This window comes from Sceloporus occidentalis, unplaced genomic scaffold (assembly GCF_023333645.1).
Source record: "Sceloporus occidentalis isolate IW3139 unplaced genomic scaffold, rSceOcc1.0.p SCAF_113, whole genome shotgun sequence".
In the NCBI taxonomy this organism is placed as follows: domain Eukaryota; kingdom Metazoa; phylum Chordata; class Lepidosauria; order Squamata; family Phrynosomatidae; genus Sceloporus; species Sceloporus occidentalis.
Window position 1 is genome coordinate 2,039,354 of NW_028317093.1, and position 19,026 is coordinate 2,058,379.

Here is a 19,026-nt window from a genome sequence, read left to right on the forward strand (position 1 = left end):
AAGCAATACTAATCAGGTATCACCGCATACTCTGCAATACTCTATTTTTTTACATCGTGTCTACTGGACTAATACGGCTTCACCCTTTTACATCACATATATATATACACATATATATATATATTTATATACACATATATATATATATATATATATATATATATATATATATACACACATATATATACACATATATACATATATATATATACACATATATATATATATATACATATATATAATTGCTAACAGCAATCACACTCCTATCATGCCCAGGCAGCCAGTACATGCTGGAACCTGGGCATCATATTAATGTGATTACAGCCTCCCTATGCCATGCTATCCCCCCCTTACACATCCATGCTATCACACACACACACACTCATTCACAAACATTCAGCATAAACTACAGCATAACACCCATCACTCTCACACACTTACTAATCCACTCTCACTTAATGTTTTCCTACCTTTCCTCTGTTAGTTACTTTTCCTCCTCCTCTTCGTTCTTACTCTTGACTCTTCTTCTTCTTCTGTGTCCTGTCCTTCCGGTGCAGTAAAGAAGGTGGGCGTGGCTTCAGTGCTGTGTGCCGGGATCTGACATCAAATCCCGACGCACAGCATAAGTTGGCGCGCGCATAGCAAGGGAGCAGGATCGGAGGTCTGTATTAACAGACCTCCCGCTCCCTTGATTGATTTTAAGCCGGTTGGGGTGGGATTTTTCACTGCTTGAGGCCCCTATTCTACCATGGAATACGGGGCCTTCACTGATGTATTAGAAAAGAAGGGAGCAGATACCTTACCTCGTCATCGGCCTTATGATTGCCCCATTGACCTTATAGAAGGCGCACCTATCTCCGTTGGACGCATATATCCATTGTCTGACCCCAAACTTACTGTCCTTAAAGAATACATAGAGGGCAATCTAAGGAAAGGATTTATAAGACCCTCAACTTCCCCTGCGGGAGCAAGCATATTCTTCAATGAGAAAAAAGATGGTGGTCTTCGACCCTGTATTGACTATATGGAATTAAACCAAATTACAATAAAGAACAAGTACCCCTTCCTGCTTATTCCAGGCCTCCTGGATCATTTGTGTGCCGGAAAGATTTATACCAAGATCAATCTAAGAGGGGCCTATAATCATGTGTCCTGTGTTCTGAAGTGCTTAAAGCAACACCGGCTCTATGCCAAACATTTATATTCCACACCAATTCCATTGAATTCCTGGGTTACATCATAACCCAACATAACCTCCAGATGGATCCACGGAAGGTTTTGGCCATCCTAAATTGGCCTCAACCAATTCCTATGGTCGCAACAAGCACAACAAACCTTTGAGAAGCTAAAGAGTATGTTTACCACTGCACCCATTCTAACAGTACTGGATCAAGAAGCGCAATATGTCCTAGTAGTTGATGCTTCTGACTGCACTGTAATCTCTCAAAGAAAGGGGGATAAGCAAATACGTCACCCCGTGGCACATCACTCAAAAAGACTAACACCCTCCGGACAAAACTATAATATCGGAGAAAAGGAACTCTTAGCCATTAAGAGGGCCCTAGATGAATGGAGACATCTACTAGAGAGAACCAAAACCCCTGTACTGATAGATAGATATATATATAGATCTCTATATATATATCTATCTATATATAGGGGTATGTAGAAGCATTGTTAAACACTCATCTACAGACACCAGACAAACCAGAAGGCTTGTTGTTCCCTCAGAAATCTCATGGTGCTGCCACAACCACAAGGGATTCTGGGTAGGCGCATGCAAATAAGGTCAACAATTATCACCTTATATATATATATATATACAGTTCACAGGAATCTGGAATATCTGTGCTCAGCCAAGCGACTTAATTCCTGACTAGCCAGGCGGTCCCTCTTCTTTTCTCACTTTTGGTTACACATAACATACCGGCCTGGACCAAAGATAGGAAAAGCAGACGCCATTTCCAGGATACATGAAAACGAGGTGACAGAAACCTTCAATGTTTTTTGGCTCTAATCACCCCTTATTGAGAGACCCTTAAACGAGAGACAAAGAAAGATATAGGTTCTCCTTCGTGGACCACCACCTCCCGTGATGTATTACTTCTCCACAGAGACAGAATATACGTCCCTAAAGCGTCTCGTCATGAAATATTGAGACAGCACCATGATACCCTGCTAGCCAGTCATGGAGAAAGTAAAAAGCCAAGGCATCCTCCGGTTGGTACTCCCATCTTTTCGGCTCCCCCACCACTGGTCATGGTCGACGGCAATAAGTGGAGTATGAGGTACATCATATCGTGGATTCACGTTGGCACCACCTGGAATACCTGTTACACTGGAGGGGCTACGGGTCGGAAGAACGCTTCTGGGAAACCGCTTTCAACGTGCATCAACCTTTGTGCATTCGCACTTGACAGGGGGGTTCTGCTATGCTTTTTCTTGATTCCCCTGTTACTAGGTGCATGGTCACCAAGGGGTGTCTCCTCCAATGCATTTCAGTTCTATGGTTACCTTTAATCCTCTACTCCTCCCTCCAATTAAGGATCAATCACCTGGCTATATAAACCCACTGCTCCTCTGATTCACTGCTTCCTGGTTGTGGAGCTGCAAGTGCTTCCTACTGTGTCTGCCCCTTGGCTGAATATCTGGATCCAAGTGCTTTTCACCTCTGCCTATTTTGTGATCTGTGCTGCCAGCCCCGACCTCTGCATCCACCCGACTACGATTTTTGCCTCATCCTTTCCTGTAGCTCACCTTCGGACATATTTTGGCTCTTGTGCATTCCTCCTTACTCTTCTATCTCAAGTAAGTAGACCTCCTGCTACTGGACTGGTAAGAGACAACCATCCAGCAGTCCCTCTTTTCAGACTATGCAGCAACCACTCCCATTTGGCAAATCCTCTACTCCATGTATATAAAACTATGTGGTAGCCCGCCCTACTCACTACACATAACACTAAGTGACAGCTGGTCTCTGCCCAGCACACAATCCTATGAGGCAGCCCCTTCTCCCATACACAGCAATGTGGAGCAGACCCTATCCATTGCACACAAAACTGTGTGGACAGCCACTGCCCCTGTACACATATTATCATCCAGAATCTGTATTTACAATTGCAAGAAAAAGTAGATGAGCTCCTTGAAATTAGCTGGATTTCTGCTTCTGTTTATTATTAACATTTGTTCTGATCTTCAACTAATAACACACAGTCATTGTCTTGTTGCACAATTGAACTTCTTTTGAGCTTCAATTCCAGACCTTACATTCTGCAAAATGTCTTTGGAATTCCTTTTTCCTTTGATGATAGAAAGCTTACTACATCCTGGTACAGCAATGAAGTCCCAAACCATGATGCCTCGTCCACCATACTTTATAGCTGGCATGAGGCGTTGATGATGGTGTGCTGTGCCTTTGTGAACAATTTTGGACCAGTCAGTCCGCCCGCATGCTAATGTGGCATCCCCATGCTAAGTACTGTGATATTACACATGGATGGGTTTGTCAGGTTGTTTGGAGGTAACAGGCCACATTTGGGGCATGCACAATTCAGTTTTTCAACTTGGAATTTTGACATGTTGAAAATTCTGCCCCCATGTCCAATTTGGGGCATTTTTGAACCTGGGTAATTTAATTTGGCTCCATCATAAAAAAAACCCCAGGGTATTTTAAATGATGGTATTTTTTTTTTTTTTGGTGCACCGGTCCTGGAGGTACTGCAATACCAGGTCAATGCGTGGAGTGGACAGAGCAAGCTCTTCTTCCATCACCCTGTTCTAAAAATCCATTTAATATATGGTCCCCAGATAGGCGATGTATCAGATATTAAACTGATAAGAACAGATACTACACTTGATCTTAGCCAAAAGGCAGAGAAGCGATAAATGATGGTATTTTAATGCTTTCCATGCACTAATTTTACCACCAGCCTTTGTCAAAATGTGTGAAGGTATTTTTTTGTGTGTTTTTTTCTACACACATTGTACTTCAGGTATGAATTTACTGCTCCTGGTATATGTCACTGTCAAACAACACCCCAATATGTTTTCAGCAACATCTGAGTACATTGATACCACCCATGCATAGGTTTGTTGAGTTATTTGGAGGTAATAGGCCACATTTAGGAGGTGCGTTTTTGTTTGAAATTTCTACATCTGTTCAGTCTGTGCCCATGCCCTGTTTTTGGGACATCTATGAACCCAGCCTATTCAATTTACCCTATCAAATCATACATTTTACAACCATATATGTGAACTGAGGGCAATATGTCTTTCAGGGGCTGGGTCCATACAGATGACTGTAATGACCCAGGAGTTATTGCGAAGTAGCAGAGTCGGACAGGGCCTGGTGCAGGGCAACCACACTCCCCTGAGTGTTGAGCACCTAGGGTTGTGTTGAGCACATACCAGGGCCCTGACATAGCAGCAGATGTTGCCCAGAACAAAACAAAACCTGGTGATATCCTGCAAGCACCTTGGTGCAGGCATGAGAGATAGCTCAACAGAGAAATGTGCAGGATGCTGCAGGCTGGGAGTAGGGAAGCTAAGCAGAGTAAAAGCAGAAACATAGCAAGCAAAGGGGACAGAGCAAGCAAAAACATAGCTGACAAGACATATATGGTACAGGACACAACAGAGCACAGGGAAACAAGGCAAGGAATACAAGGGATGGAGTGAGGAGCTGAGATCCTCAGATGCGTCTCCTTTAAGCAAGGATATGATACCTTAACTGTGACATAGGGAGAGGAGAGAGGAACCGAGATCCTCAGATGATTCAGAGAAAAGAGGGCAAAGGTACATAAAAGACTGACACACAAAAATACAGGACTAGCCTAGGATTATAAGATAACAATTGGAGATGTAGTCACATCATATGGCCATAGTATGCTTAGTACCAAAGTACTCCAATATTCGGTGGGTCCTAAAGCTAAACCCTGCCTACTGAATTCCTAAAGCTGAAACTAAACAGATAAAACATACCTAAGAGCAGGACTGGAATCAAAGAATCAGAAGCCAAAGGCAAAGCACAAGGAAATCCAGGAATGGATACAGCAAAAGGGGAACTGTAGTGAGACTGGGGAAACAGGGGAGCCTGCAGGGAGGCTAGCTCTGCTGCTGTGTGTTACTCTTCCAATGATACTCAGCCAGCATTATGGTGGACACCTGGCTGGCTGAGAATCATTTGAATTTTTGTTCACAGCTAGCATCTGCAGCTTTACTGTTGCTGTACTTCCCATGACGCTCAGCCAGCATCATGGAAGTAGTATGTCTGGCTGAGCCTCATGGGAATTCAATTCAATGTGTTGGTTATTTTTAATCTGCATGACTGCTGACGAAGTGTGTTTTAAGTGGCGATGCAAGCATGACATTGTAAAGAAGTGCCACACTGACATGTCAGAAATACATTCCACACTTATTATGAAACCTGTCAGGTCAGCAATACACCTTTTAACATTCTAGGTAGGAACACAATGCATATTACTACATGCTATAAATCTTCCTTACGTTCTCTGTAGCGCCACAACTTCTGCAGCAACCTTAAACCTGCAATATTTCTAATTCAATTTTAAAACTGCAGATACAAGGACACATTGCGTCACCTATTCTTGCTTTTCCCAACAGTCAGCAGCTACTCTTGTCATTCGTCAAGCGCATTCCATCCGTCAGGGGGGCGGAGTCACGTGATAACGTCACGGACCTAGCGCGCTGCTTCCTCCCTGACGTCGCTACTATTCAATACGCAGGCGCAGCAAGTGGGAAAAAAAAAAAAGAGATCCTGCCGGTCAGATACCTATCCCAGCCCCACGCGCACCCTCACCGGCCGCCTGGACCGGACAAGTAAGAGGGGGGGATGGTTTAATAAGCGACATGCACCGACACTGTATTTCCTCTGCGGCCGCGCCGCATTAGTTATTATTAGTGTTTAAGATGGGGCCGCAGCGTTTTCTCCATAGCATCAATGACTGTGATATAATAACACCTAGAAACAGGCTTTGTGTGTGGTTGTATATGTGCTGTTAGCGATGTATCAAAGACACGCACCATTCTACTCTATGATCTGCGGCCTCGCGAAATTCGTATCGCGAGGGAATCATTGATACAGCCTACATCTGGCCTTTGTGTCCTGGAAAGCTTTGTGAGCAGGTCCAGGATGCTTCATTGTCAGAGACCTTAATGGGACCAAATGATGCTTCCCCCTCCATCAGGTTCACATCTAATTCAATGGTTGCATTAAATGGACAGTCCAGTATCTGACATTCTGTCTTTAAATATTTTATGCCATTACGTTGCTTTGAATTAAACTGTCTAATATTTGGGAAAGAAAGATTGCTTGTATATTACTTTCCATAAAGCCAAGCATTTTATTGGATGGCCATTGTGTGATCATCACTGCTTTAACGTTTATTATTATTTATTATTATTATTTATAACGCGTCACTTCTTACAGTGCATAGATCTATTCAAGGAGTACGATAAAACTAGAATTGACAGACTGAGACGGACTGTTAGATTAATTAAAGAAGGCCTGGCTTGCAAGCTTACAAACTATTTAGCAACGCCACCCCCTTTTTTTATTTGTTGGAAGCATTAGACAAATTAAAGGGCTGATACTGCTTTCTTTGCTAAAATCATGAATTATAAAAAAAAAACATTAGCCTTTTTTATTTATTTTTTTGGTGGGAAGGAAAATATTAACCAAAAAAATAAGGTGTATCAATATTTCAGGATTCCCTGCTTCTCAGTTTGGCATGTTGTATTCTGGTAAATAAAAATATAAACATATTATTCGCTCCAGCTACGTACAATTAAACTTACTTGCATGATCTGTAAAGCATTTTGTTAAAAAAAGAAAAATTATGTGCAATAAAATCACAGCGTAAATACACATTTATCTTGCGTGCTAAAATATTTTGTGACATTTGCCGATATGCGTTTGATGTTTTTATGCCAAAATTAATTGCGTCTATAAATTCTAACGTTTGTTACAAAAGTGGTCTATGTGTCACAGGGTCCAAGATGACTCTTAAATGCTTATTTTACATAATCTATATATCTAAGTCATGATTTTATATAAATTCCACTTTTATGTTGTTCAATATTTGACATCTGATGACGCAACCTCAAAATTCTTGAAAACATCATCCTATCTACAAACATTGGTCCATTTAAAAGTACAAGAAATCTTATCTTCCGGGATCAATATGATAACGTTGATTTTTATATTAAGTGTTTAGCACCAATTATATTTATTATGTTTTAATGTTATTTAAAATGAAAGCCTGGATGACTTCTTAACAAAGAGCTAAGTTGACCTCATGTTCTGTTGTCCACCTAATTACTGTTTTAATGATGATTAATAAACGCAATTAATATTGCCTATGCATCCCACCATAGTTTTTTTTTATTACTTTAACTGAAATCCATCTATTTTTGTAAGTTATGTCAATTGCATTGAACAACAAGTACAAAAAATATTGCTTGGGTCAATTGTTCGGCAAGGCATGAAAACATCTACAGGTATATTGATAAATGCTAAACACGGCTTTTTGTACAGGAAAAGTATGTATGTTGTCCAATCCATTATACATTTGGTTTAATTGCTTGAATACAGGTAATTTTTAAAAACACCGTGGTGATAGCCCTCAAACTTTAGTGTCAGCATATTCATTTATTAAATATTACTGCTACCGTTTTGGCAAAAGTGGTGTCCCTCAATTTATAATTCAGTTAACATTTAATTTATTGGGTGCCACTTTAAAAAAGAAAAAAAACCTTTCTTTTCAGTGGACCGGAGTTCGAAAAGACGACAAGTGAAGCCTTTGGCAACTTCCCTTCTAGAAGCATTGGATTATGATAGCTCAGATGACAGTGATTTTAAAGTTGGAGATGCCTCAGGTATTTTACAAAACTATTTTATTAAAAAAAAAAAAGAGAGAGAGAAAAAAATACATAATGCTTCATACATTTTTTTTTTTTTTTTTTATTTTTAATATTTATTTCTTATTATAGTCAAATTGTTTTTTAACCAGTCATGGTTAGCTTCTTTTTTTTTTTTTTTTTGTGTGGGTCTCTTAGCTCGTGACTTCAGAAAGTAGGTTACAGTAACCTAAGACTACACAAATGCTGGCACTGTATGCCGGGGCTATCATTGGTGCCAAACTGGCTAACTAATGGGAACTTGGTCCTTGGTCTAACTACTGCCTTGCTAATGTGCACGTATAATGCCCACTTATTTGTGTGTCATGTCTATTGTACAATACATGGTTTATCTTTTGTTTATTGTAGTCATGGTGATACCATTGTAAACCTTAGTTTTATCTATAAATCTTTCTATTTTGTTCTGCTTTTAATCTGTTGAATTTTGTTGCAAGTGGTATATACTTTTTTCAGCTCATCTCATTGACAGGCCATAATTCATTGGGATGTAGACACATCGATGATGACAGCAGAAAAGAACCAATTGGCCCATCTTGTCTTTTATTTTTGAATCGCATATTCATTCTTATGCGATCCACACAGATTTACATTGATTGCCTGTGCTACTTCACTGGAAGTCTATTACAAATATCTACTATGCTTCCTGAGTTTTCTTACATTTTCTCGTAGTCTTCCGCTACCTAAATCATTTTCTCTAACTCCGGTACTTCTGATCTTATTAAAAAGTGTTTCCCTATTCTCTGCCTATACAACCTAGCATCTCACTGTTTTGTCCCACTGCTTCATTGCACTGACTTCTCAGCTTTAAATCATTTGAATATCCTTTTAAATGCATTTTGTTTTGACTTGGTTTAACGCCTAAGGTACTATTTACCTTATGGAAGCTGAGAACTGTGGAAACATGCATGGGATAGGCGTAAAGCCAAGGCCATGGACTCCTAAACAATGGACAGACCAGATGGGCCAAATGGTTCTTAGCTTTTGTTTAAGTCTGTGCTTCTGTGTAACATCAGTTATTTTCATGTCCTGGTGTTTATCCCCACCTCCCCCAATATTAAAAAGGCAGCAAGAAAGGTGCCTTCAAAGTGTTAGTAACTTCATAATTCACAATTATGCGTTTGGTAATTGGTTAGTACTTGCTGGAGAACATATGCATTTTCTTTGCAGATTCTGAGGGCAGTGTCATTGGCAGTGATGATGCATCCAAGGACAGTGGAGACGGATCCAGTAGTGATTCTGAGGAGAATCTAATGGATGACGAGGAGCCAACAGTTATAGTAGAGGACATAGGTAAAGAAGCTGGAGAGGTATCCATATGCTTGGCTGGAAATGAAGACCTGGGTGGGGAAGAGCAGAGTAGTAAAGATGACAGCAAAAACGATGACACTGACAAGTCTCGCAAGAGGAAGGAGAAAGTCTTAGACTTAGAGGTTACCACAGATGATCAAACCAGTGAACCCAAAAAATGGAATCTGCGTAGAAACAGACCCATGCTGGATTTTATCACAATGGAAGAGTTAAATGCTATGGATGATTATGACAGTGAAGATGACAATGACTGGAGACCTGCGGCTGGCAAGAAAAAAGGGAAAGATTCGTCTCAAGGGGAAGGAACTGATGGCGAAGATGATGATGAAGAGGATGGAAGTGAGGATGAATCTAATCATCACGCAGGCAATGAGGACAATATTATCAACTCTAGTGATGAAGAAGGGAAGAAGAAGAAAATTAAGCTCCCTGCAAGGAACAGTCCTGATGATGAAGAGCTGACAAATGATAGCCTGACACTTTCTCAAAGCAAGAGTAATGAGGTAATGTCTTTTTTTGACATTTGTGTGGGGGGTTTGTATGAAAATATCATTCTTGTTTTTTATTGAACGTACCTGGTCTTATTCATTGCTACAGGTAAGCTTATTTATGTGTTTACAGTACCCTAAAACGTTGTGGGTTTTATTCAGGGCAAAATTGGCCCTGGGTAATGTATAGTTTAATCTGAGATTTCTTAAATGCCACCTCATTAATTAATGTTAATCAGGGTCAGCCCAAACCATTTATAATGCATAGTCAAGTGAGGGATTGAAAAGTTCCACCTTGCAGCTCAGTGGATAGAGGTACGTATTCATAGTGCTGTTATATTCCATTTTTTTATTTATATCATAAAGGATGCAAAATTAAAGAAAAAAATGCCTGTTCATGTGTGGTGACTGGTTGCAAGAGCCATTTATAAGCAGACTGGTGATAATGCTGTTACAGGAAGTCATTAACTCATTTAAAATATGAATTATTTTGTGAGTTCCTAAATTATTAATTCAGAATAATACAATAAACCAGCTCATAAAGGTAAAGGTACTCTTCGCGGTGTTAACATGAGTGGCCAATCCATTTGTTTTCCTTGGTGTCTAAGTTGAGGATGTCGGCAAGGATATTTTATCCGCATGTTGTGGTGCCAGAATCTCCAGTACGTGTTTCAATTAAAAGATATACTTATGTAAATGTTCTTCATTGGGTGATGGATTAGCAGCGCACTTAATCTGGTGAAGTAGGCAATCTGGCCAAAGTGAGAAATCCACTTCTGCAAATACTGGTCCCAATGTGTTTTCTGAAGCAGGGACATATATAGGCTTTGGCCTAGAAAGGCATATTGAAAGGCAGTCAGACTGGTCCATAGGTGCCTCCCATATTAGAGATGGGACTCATGCACCGTCAGCGTTGATATGTCTTGTGTTTCTTTGCACTGTGGAATAGTCCTGGGTGCCAGAATACATCATGGAGGCACAGTCTAGGGCAACACCCTCAATTAATACATAACATAGTAGCGTAGCTACATACTCTGCCTTTAAATAGGCAGAAGAATTGGAAAAAAGGATAAGTGTGAAAATAGAGATTTTCAGTGGGTCCCAGTTTTAAAGTGGACAGTGGAAGCAATGTTAAAATGTCTCTAAAACAAGATGCAGCAGGCCACATTGATGGGCAGGCGACAGCGTTCTCTGTGCATTAATCTCCTAGAGTCTGGGTTCAGGCATTCATTTCCAATGCTGCTCGGTACAGCTTTAATACATGTGATGTTAGGACATCTGTCTGTGACGTGGGTTGCTTGCACAAGCCAAAAGCACAGCTTTATTGGGCCTATAGGCTTTTAATATACACAGCAAAGATATGGGACATGGCTTCAATTATCTAACAAAATAAATTTGTTATATCCTGAAATGCCACTTTCACACTATACACATTTTCATTGTGTTTCCTTTAAAATGGGTGCAAATCTTATACAAAACCAAATCTCAGATGAAACTGATTGCTGACAGTGTTGAAGCACTTTGAGAAACTGTAAGTACCGGTCGACGTCTTTATACCTCTTATAGAAAACGCTTGTAGATTTTGAAATAACTGTCATCTACAAATGCGTGCGATGAAAGTCCACTGCAGGTAGCGCACAGCTCTTCATGTATACTGTATATAATGCAAACTGCTTTATATATAATATACCATATTGGCTCGATTATAGGCCGCACCCTTAGTTTGGTGCTATTTTAAAGAAAAATGTATTTTTAAAGAAAAAATACACATTGTGGATTGTTAAAACAGTATTTTACCTAATAAACAGGAATACATGTATTTTAACAACTTTGGTATCTATTATGCGGTTAGTCAGCATATGTTATATACAAAAAGAAAGCCAATAGGCATTTTAAGGTCCCCCTTAATTCATAAGGCACCATACCACAGATATGCTTTATGCCCCCTAGAAATACCACTCTGCTCCCTAGATATGCCACTCCTTCCCCCCCCCCCCGACTTACCAATGCACCTCCAGACTCCCTGGTGTCTAGCAGTGCCGGCCGGTGGACGTCTGCGCAATGCCGGGTGCTTCTATGACAGAGGAGCGCTGACGGAAGTGCTTATATGGTGGACCGCTGGAAGTGCCAGCAGCGGAGACTGTCTACGTGCATCGCGCAGACGTCCACCAGCTGCCGGAGAGTAGGATCCAGGTCCCCTGCAGTCCTGCGGGGGATATGGATCCTTACCCTGCTGCTAAATGAAAAGGAAAAAAAAAACACCTGCCCAGAACTGCGATATGAATTGCGCATCCCTGTGCTAAGCCCCAGTTATAGGCCACCCCCACCACTTTAAAGACCGAAAGTGATGGGGGGGGGAAGTGCGCCCTATATTCGGGCAAATATATATATATATAGTAACAAACCTTAGCTAGCTTAGTGCCATAAATTTCACTTTTAGGGATCCTAGGCATGGTCCTCTAGGGCAATAAAGCTCAGGTACATAGATTTGCAGCAAACTGTGTGACCCCAAAACAAAATGGTAAAAGGAAATCCTAGCTCCCAATTGGAGCCCTGTATTGCTATACCTTGCTGGCCAACCTAGGCACCCAGTAACTAAATCACCCTGTCAGACCCAGCCAAGCCAGGCTCTGGAAACCTCCCCCAGACAGTGCATAAAAGTCCAGGCGGGTACTGCCTCACTTGGGCCAGGGGGTGTCTTCAGGGGTGTTTTTTGCTATATGTCATACTATGTGTGATAAAGGGCTTTTGTCGGTTGTATGCCTACTAAACTTCTGTCAGATTGATTTTATATATTATATTGTATATTAGCTTTATAATAATACAAGGTGACATCTTATAATTTTAACACGACAGGTCCAGTTTAATTCAGCGTGTTTGCATGTAGTATAAAGTTAATTATGATTTTAAACTTTAATTGTATTTAAACATTCTTAGCTTGGTTGGAAATACATTTATGTCTCCTTATTTTGTGACACTTAGGATTCCCTGATTCTTGAGAAAAGTGAAAAATGGGCTTCACAGAAAATGGATCACATTTTAATATGTTGCGTTTGTCTTGGGGACAACAGCGAGGATGCTGATGAAATAATCCAGTGTGACAATTGCGGCATCACTGTACATGAAGGTAAAATAACCTAATGTTTATTACTTGCACAGTATTCATTGCACTCTTAATACACAGAAATGAGTTCACTGCTCTAGTAACGCTAGACAACTTCAAGAATCTGCGTGCATCTCACACGTGCCACAAATTTGAGCGCTCAACATATTTATCTTTGACCTGTGGAATTCCTATCATCAGACTGAGCAAAGCAGGAGGTGCCCACGTTAAGTTGATTAACATTGAGATGTCTGCAATGGAAAACATTGGTAATAAGAGCATGCCCAGAGAAGAAAGTGCTCGGAAGGTTTCATGACATCATACCATGAAATGTTTATATTTCTCTTATTTGGTTTATTGTTGTGCTGAGTGAACATTAAAAAAGCTTGATTTTATAAAATGTATTTCTATCATATTTCAGTTAGACACGTGAGTTTTTGAACTGCAGTCTTCGGATGGGAAGTACTGGTAGTTTACAGTAAAATGGTGTTTGCGCCCATGTTTCTATGTTACCAGGACATCCAAAGACAATAAAGATCATTTTGACTGCGACTTATTGCAGATTTTTGAAATGTATGTGGATTGTCCTTGAGATGACTTCTTGCGTTAACAATGCGTATACTGGGCTGGCTTACATTTTTGGGTTTACTAACTAAAAGGAAAGTTTGCAGGAGAGTTGTGGTTTCAGTTCCCCCATGTCGCCATCCATTATAAAGACTGACACTGTAAGTACAATAGAAAAACATTGCCTAAGAAAGTCTTTATAATCAAGGTCTTCTTTTATTCAGACCTCAGATCCATGGCACAGCTGACTAAGCATAGAGGCTTATCACTCTCTCTCACACTCTCATCCACTCACTTTCTCTCATGATCACGGTTCTGTTAGAATAGCGTGCATCATTGTGTATGTAATGGCAGTTGTAAAATGATGTCATACGCATAAGTTTTTTTGGGGGGGGGTGGGAATTGTGAGTCATATTTAACTTTTGGACATTATACAGGGAAAACTATACCTGGAACAATAGACAAGAACATCATCAGGTTACTTCCGAAGATTGATAAAAATCTTTCACACACAAAATCTTTAAGGAAAAAACTTTTAGCTGTCACTCAGGATAAATGTTTGTGCCAAGGTTTTATGGCAGGGATGTAATTTCACAGAACCCCAGCAGTGATGTCAGTAACCCTGACATTTTGATTGTAGTGTGTCTGTAGCAAATTGTCTTGTATATATTATAATATATGACAATGCTTTCTCTAGTGCACTTGTAACATTCAATTGTTTTTTAACCTTTTAAGTGTAGTTACATGCAGAGACAACCATGATAGACAACAATGGGACTAGGAAGCTTAGCGTTTAAAAGAAAAAACCTAAAACATTGTGTACCTTAACAGTGGGACTTTTGAGTTTATTTCATACAGGTTTTTTTACTTTTAAATATATTTGACGTATACTATTTTACTGTATTTAGGTATTAAACTTCATTATATTTAGTGTGGGGCCCTGACACAACATCCCCCTGCTGCCTGATCGCTCCATGAGAGCGACAGGGCAGCGTTAATCCCTTCAATGCCGCGGCATCGCGGCATTTTAGGGGTTAATTCCCGTTTTGTACGGGGCTCTGCTGCTGGTGGTCTGCCTGGAAGCCCAGGCAGGCCAGCAACAGCAAAAATGAGCCCCCCCCCCCACAAGCCCTTTTATGACTCCGGTAGGCATGGAAGCCTACAGCAGTGATCAGAGAGACACCCCCCCCTGCAATGGCTGGCCTATAGACCAGCAATTGCGTCTCAGCTGCCAGAGGCAGCTTCAGGGACAAGGGGGAGAGGGTTCTTTGGTCTCCACATGAGTGTGGGGACCTGACACAACACCCCCCTGCTGCCTGATCGCTCCATGAGAGCGACAGTGCAGCATTAACCCCTTCAATTCCACAATTGTGTATAACACATTTGTGGCACTGCAGGGGTTAACATTTAAACATTATTAAAAAATAATAAAAAAAACAACAAAAAACAGCACTGACCTGAAAGTCCAGGGTGCTTCCAGGTCAAACGCTGTGAGTTTAGTAAGTGGATTGATGATGATCAGATCACTCCTAACCAACTGTTAGTTTAAAAAAAATCCTGGCTCCTAACTTTTTTAGCTGGCGCCTAGATTCACAACAAATTTGTCAAGCCCTGTGTTACAGTCCGTGTATGTGTAAGTCCGTGTGTTAGAGTGAGTATTATTGTGTGATAGGTAGTCTATTAGTTAGTGGTGTGGTATAAAATGGAGTGAGTGCTAATATGGAGAACAGGACAGTATATAAAAATAAACAATTTACAAACATGTTTAACAAATGTGCATCAGATTAACACTACTACTCCTCCTACTACTACTACTACTACCTTTTGAAACAGCTACTCCTCAGTCTTTTGGCTCTCCGTCCCGGTGGAGACACAGAACCTTACTACCTACAAATACCCATCATCTAAACCTCTACAGACATCCTTACCTATAAAGATAACCACACAGAGCATCATGGATATATTCATTTATTAGATACATTTGAAGACAGAATAATACAGCACTTGGTACTGAGTCCTGTAGTCCACATTATTTGGGGTAACATAATTTTATCTATATACCTCTGAAGAAGCCACGTTTGGTGCAGTGAGTCAGGTCTTTACATCTGCCATTCTGATGTTATAATATAACACTAAAATTTGTTAATCTGATGCAAGTTTGTTAAACATTATACATCATATTTTATACTAAAAGTAGTTTTTTATTTTTGTGTTCTTCGTATGAGCGCACACTCCATTATATACCATAGTTGCATTTACTCTTTCCAGGGTGTTTGGCAACCGCTGTTTTCTGTTCTTCACTTTTCCTTTGCTTTCCTCTTTAGTCTCACCTTTCTGGCCCGGTAGAACATAACACATTTTATATGACAGCTTCTTAAAATTTTAGCTAAAAAGTTAAGTTAGTGTTTATGTAGAATTCTAGAAAACATTTATGCATGGAAACACCAAAGGCTCCAAGGTGTTTTTTAACCTCTAAATGTCTGTAAAACCACATTGCCGCAATTTATCACTGAAAACATGTATTTTAATATCTTTCAAAAGAACTTCTGACATTACTGACAATTCAATATCAATTTTGTTATCCAAGTCCAATTGCTGTAATAAAAGCAGGGTACATAATTTGCAGTTCAGATAAATAAAATGTGCTAGAAGTACATATAAGTAGGCGAAAATAAAGGAAAACTGTTCAGTTTGATTACTTTTCATGTTGATATTTCACAACTACTATTTATTATCATTTCATTACAATAAAACATTATTTCCTACCTTTTGCTTTTACATCAAAAACACATGCACACACAAGTATATGTAAGCAAAATTATATTTTATTAGTTTACCTAACTCTGTTTTTCATGTGAAAAATATATAAATATATAATTTTATATATATATATATATATATATATATATATATATATATATATATATATACACATATATTTGTTTTTAAAGGACCTTGAACAATGATATTCGGCTTGTAAAATTTTAATTTTACATTTATTTTCTTATGCTCTTCGTATAATGTATAATATAATATTATATTATTACGTAGTTCCTTGCAGTTTTGTACATGTGAATAATTAAGCACCCACTCTGTAAGTCGTCCAAAATAGGAAAAAATATGCATCATTAGTGAGATTTTATTAATATGTATTTTTTCTTTAGAAAGGGGGAAAAAAAATCTCCAATTAGACTAATCCCACCGACAGCAACCTAGAACCAAAAATGCATGCAAACTTTGTGCTGCTAACAGGGGCCACCTCTATTACTGCATGATACCCAGGCTGGGGGAGAGGAGTGCTTCCAAAGTCAATGGTAACAAAAATGATAGAGGTGGTCGGATGGTCAAATGACCTAAACATTAAGCCAGGGGTGTCCAACCTCCAGCTTCTGCAGGACTACATCCCCCATAATCCTCTTTCAGCTAAGGGCCTGGCTGATGAGTATGGAAGATGTAGTCCTGCAGCAGCTGGAGGGCTGCAGGTTGGACACCTCTGCATTAAGCAATGTTTCAATTCTGAAATATGGGCCAGGTACTGATAATCCTGACAAGGGGCACTCACTCATTCATATTTTTTTTAAACGTGGAGCGGTAACCCACAGGAGAGCCACAAGGGTCTCAATAACCACACCTTTGCTGGCATAAATAAGTAATATGAATACTATATGTAAAAGTATTACAAATATTTGTGCTCATGAAATAAAATAAGAGATTATTTCTATTTATTAACCTGCCCTGACTTGCATATGATGAAACTTCATTTTATAGAAGTGATATGCTTGTTATGACTTATACAAGTGGCTACTTGGTTGCTTATTTAATATTTCTTGGTTGCTTATTTATTTTAAGAGTACAATTCAGAAAAAAAATGCAACTGTTGAGGGTTTTATTCTTCTATACCATCTAACGAACATAGCCCTCCGTGCCTTCTGCCTCATTAATAGTGACTTTTATTGTCCACTTATTAGTACATGTGACCCAAAGTCAAGACTGATTCCGATTTTAGTGTTTAGCTAGGGTTAAATATCTACTTGTTTCACTGTTTATGTCCCATTGTGTGTCTGCCAAAATGACATGTCAAGACATGTATGTGCATATATAAATGTCTGTGTTTTCAGTTGATGTTCGTTTCACTTGGCAAACTAGGTACTTTGATCAAGGATGCCATCCGTTTGCGGCGTAATGACTGGTCTTCTTACTTACGTTTTATTTGTCTCGTTCTGTTTCAGGTTGCTACGGTGTAGATGGAGAAAGTGATTCGATCATGAGCTCTGCGTCTGAAAACTCCACCGAACCCTGGTTTTGTGATGCTTGTAAATGTGGCATCTCACCGAGCTGCGAACTCTGTCCTAACCAGGATGGGATTTTTAAAGAAACCGATGCTGGCAGGTAAATTTAAACTGGTCCTTAAGCGAGTCATTCGGTGTTGTTGGAACATGCTGTGTATTAGCATTTTCATGTATGACCTGTCTGTCTGTCTTTCTTTAAACATGGTCCAGTAACCTCTAAGCTGTGAATGTAAAATAGTAGGACAAGAAAAACACTTCCAGAGGTCTTTTATTAAAAAGCTATGTCACCAGAACAGCATGTCTATAAAGGTGCCTGTTTATCACCTTCCCATAATGTTGTTTGCTTGCTCTGGATGACGAGCAGCTCTCACTCACACTTTTTATTTTTTTTTTATTTTTTTTCAAGCATTTATTTTTAATTTACAGATTTTTTTTTTTTTGATTTTTTTTTTTTTTACTCCTTTTGACTATGACGTTTTTTTTATCTAATAAAATGTGCTACACATTATTAAAGACCAAACATCTTGTGCTCTTTGATTGTTTAAGCCTTATACCACGCTTTCCTCTGACTCATCCAGTCTCATCTGGAGATCATTTCTGTAGTAGAATCTAATTTAGTTGCAGGTATTTTTGTGCCCCGGCTCTGATGTACATTGCTTGTTCCTCACAGTGTTTTCTGTTTACTCTCATAAGAAGCTGAATATAATTTAAGATAGAAAGGGGTGATAAGTTTACAGTAATGCATCGGCTTAGGATCATGCGATGTGCCAGAGATTTTGCGTTTTATTTATTTAGACCAGCCGTGACGCTATACTTAGAGAGTAGGATTAATTTACCGAACTGCGAATTGTAGGCGAGGGGAAACATTTTCTTTCATAAACGTAATCAATTCTCTATTTATTAAAAACAAAAAAAAGTATGTAATACAATTCTTACATTTGTAGATATAGAGTGTAAGTGCCGTTGGGAGAGGTGATACAATATATGAATAAAGACATCCAGTCGATTCCTAATTGATATGGTGCTTGGGTATTGTGAGAGATGGAGTGACCACCTTTGCAATACAGTATTAAGTGAGGGAAGGCCTTAGGAAGGTGAAGAACAATTATGGGGTGAAATAAGAACAGTTTGTGGATGAAAACAGAAACAGTTGAAAGGCGCAAAGGATCCCTGGTATGAAGTCTCATGTCTTGTTTAAACCTGTTTGGAATTGGAAGTTTAGTTAGGCTGTTTCAGCTCTTTTTAAAGTATCATTGTTGGTGTTAATTAGAACTAAATGTCCTGTTCTCAGGGTTTGAATGATTATTCAGTTATTTTAATTACTGCCCGACTCAAA

General features: G+C 39.4%; 1 protein-coding gene and 1 non-coding gene across 2 annotated transcripts in view; one reads left to right on the forward strand and one right to left on the reverse strand.

Moving 5' to 3' along the window:
* The first annotated feature begins 748 nt into the window (after positions 1–748).
* Positions 749–19,026, forward strand: part of LOC149282542 (PHD finger protein 14-like) — a 120,182-nt gene continuing 101,904 nt past the window's right edge. The window contains exons 1-5 of the mRNA XM_089498111.1: positions 749–1,013; positions 7,786–7,896; positions 9,106–9,749; positions 12,717–12,861; positions 17,631–17,790. Of these exons, the coding sequence (XP_089354237.1) occupies positions 749–1,013; positions 7,786–7,896; positions 9,106–9,749; positions 12,717–12,861; positions 17,631–17,790 (1,325 nt within the window). The remainder of the gene's footprint in view (positions 1,014–7,785; positions 7,897–9,105; positions 9,750–12,716; positions 12,862–17,630; positions 17,791–19,026) is intronic.
* On the reverse strand, positions 3,693–3,883 carry LOC149282543 (U2 spliceosomal RNA). Its single transcript, XR_016277957.1, has one exon. It is a non-coding gene; the product is annotated as a U2 spliceosomal RNA (small nuclear RNA).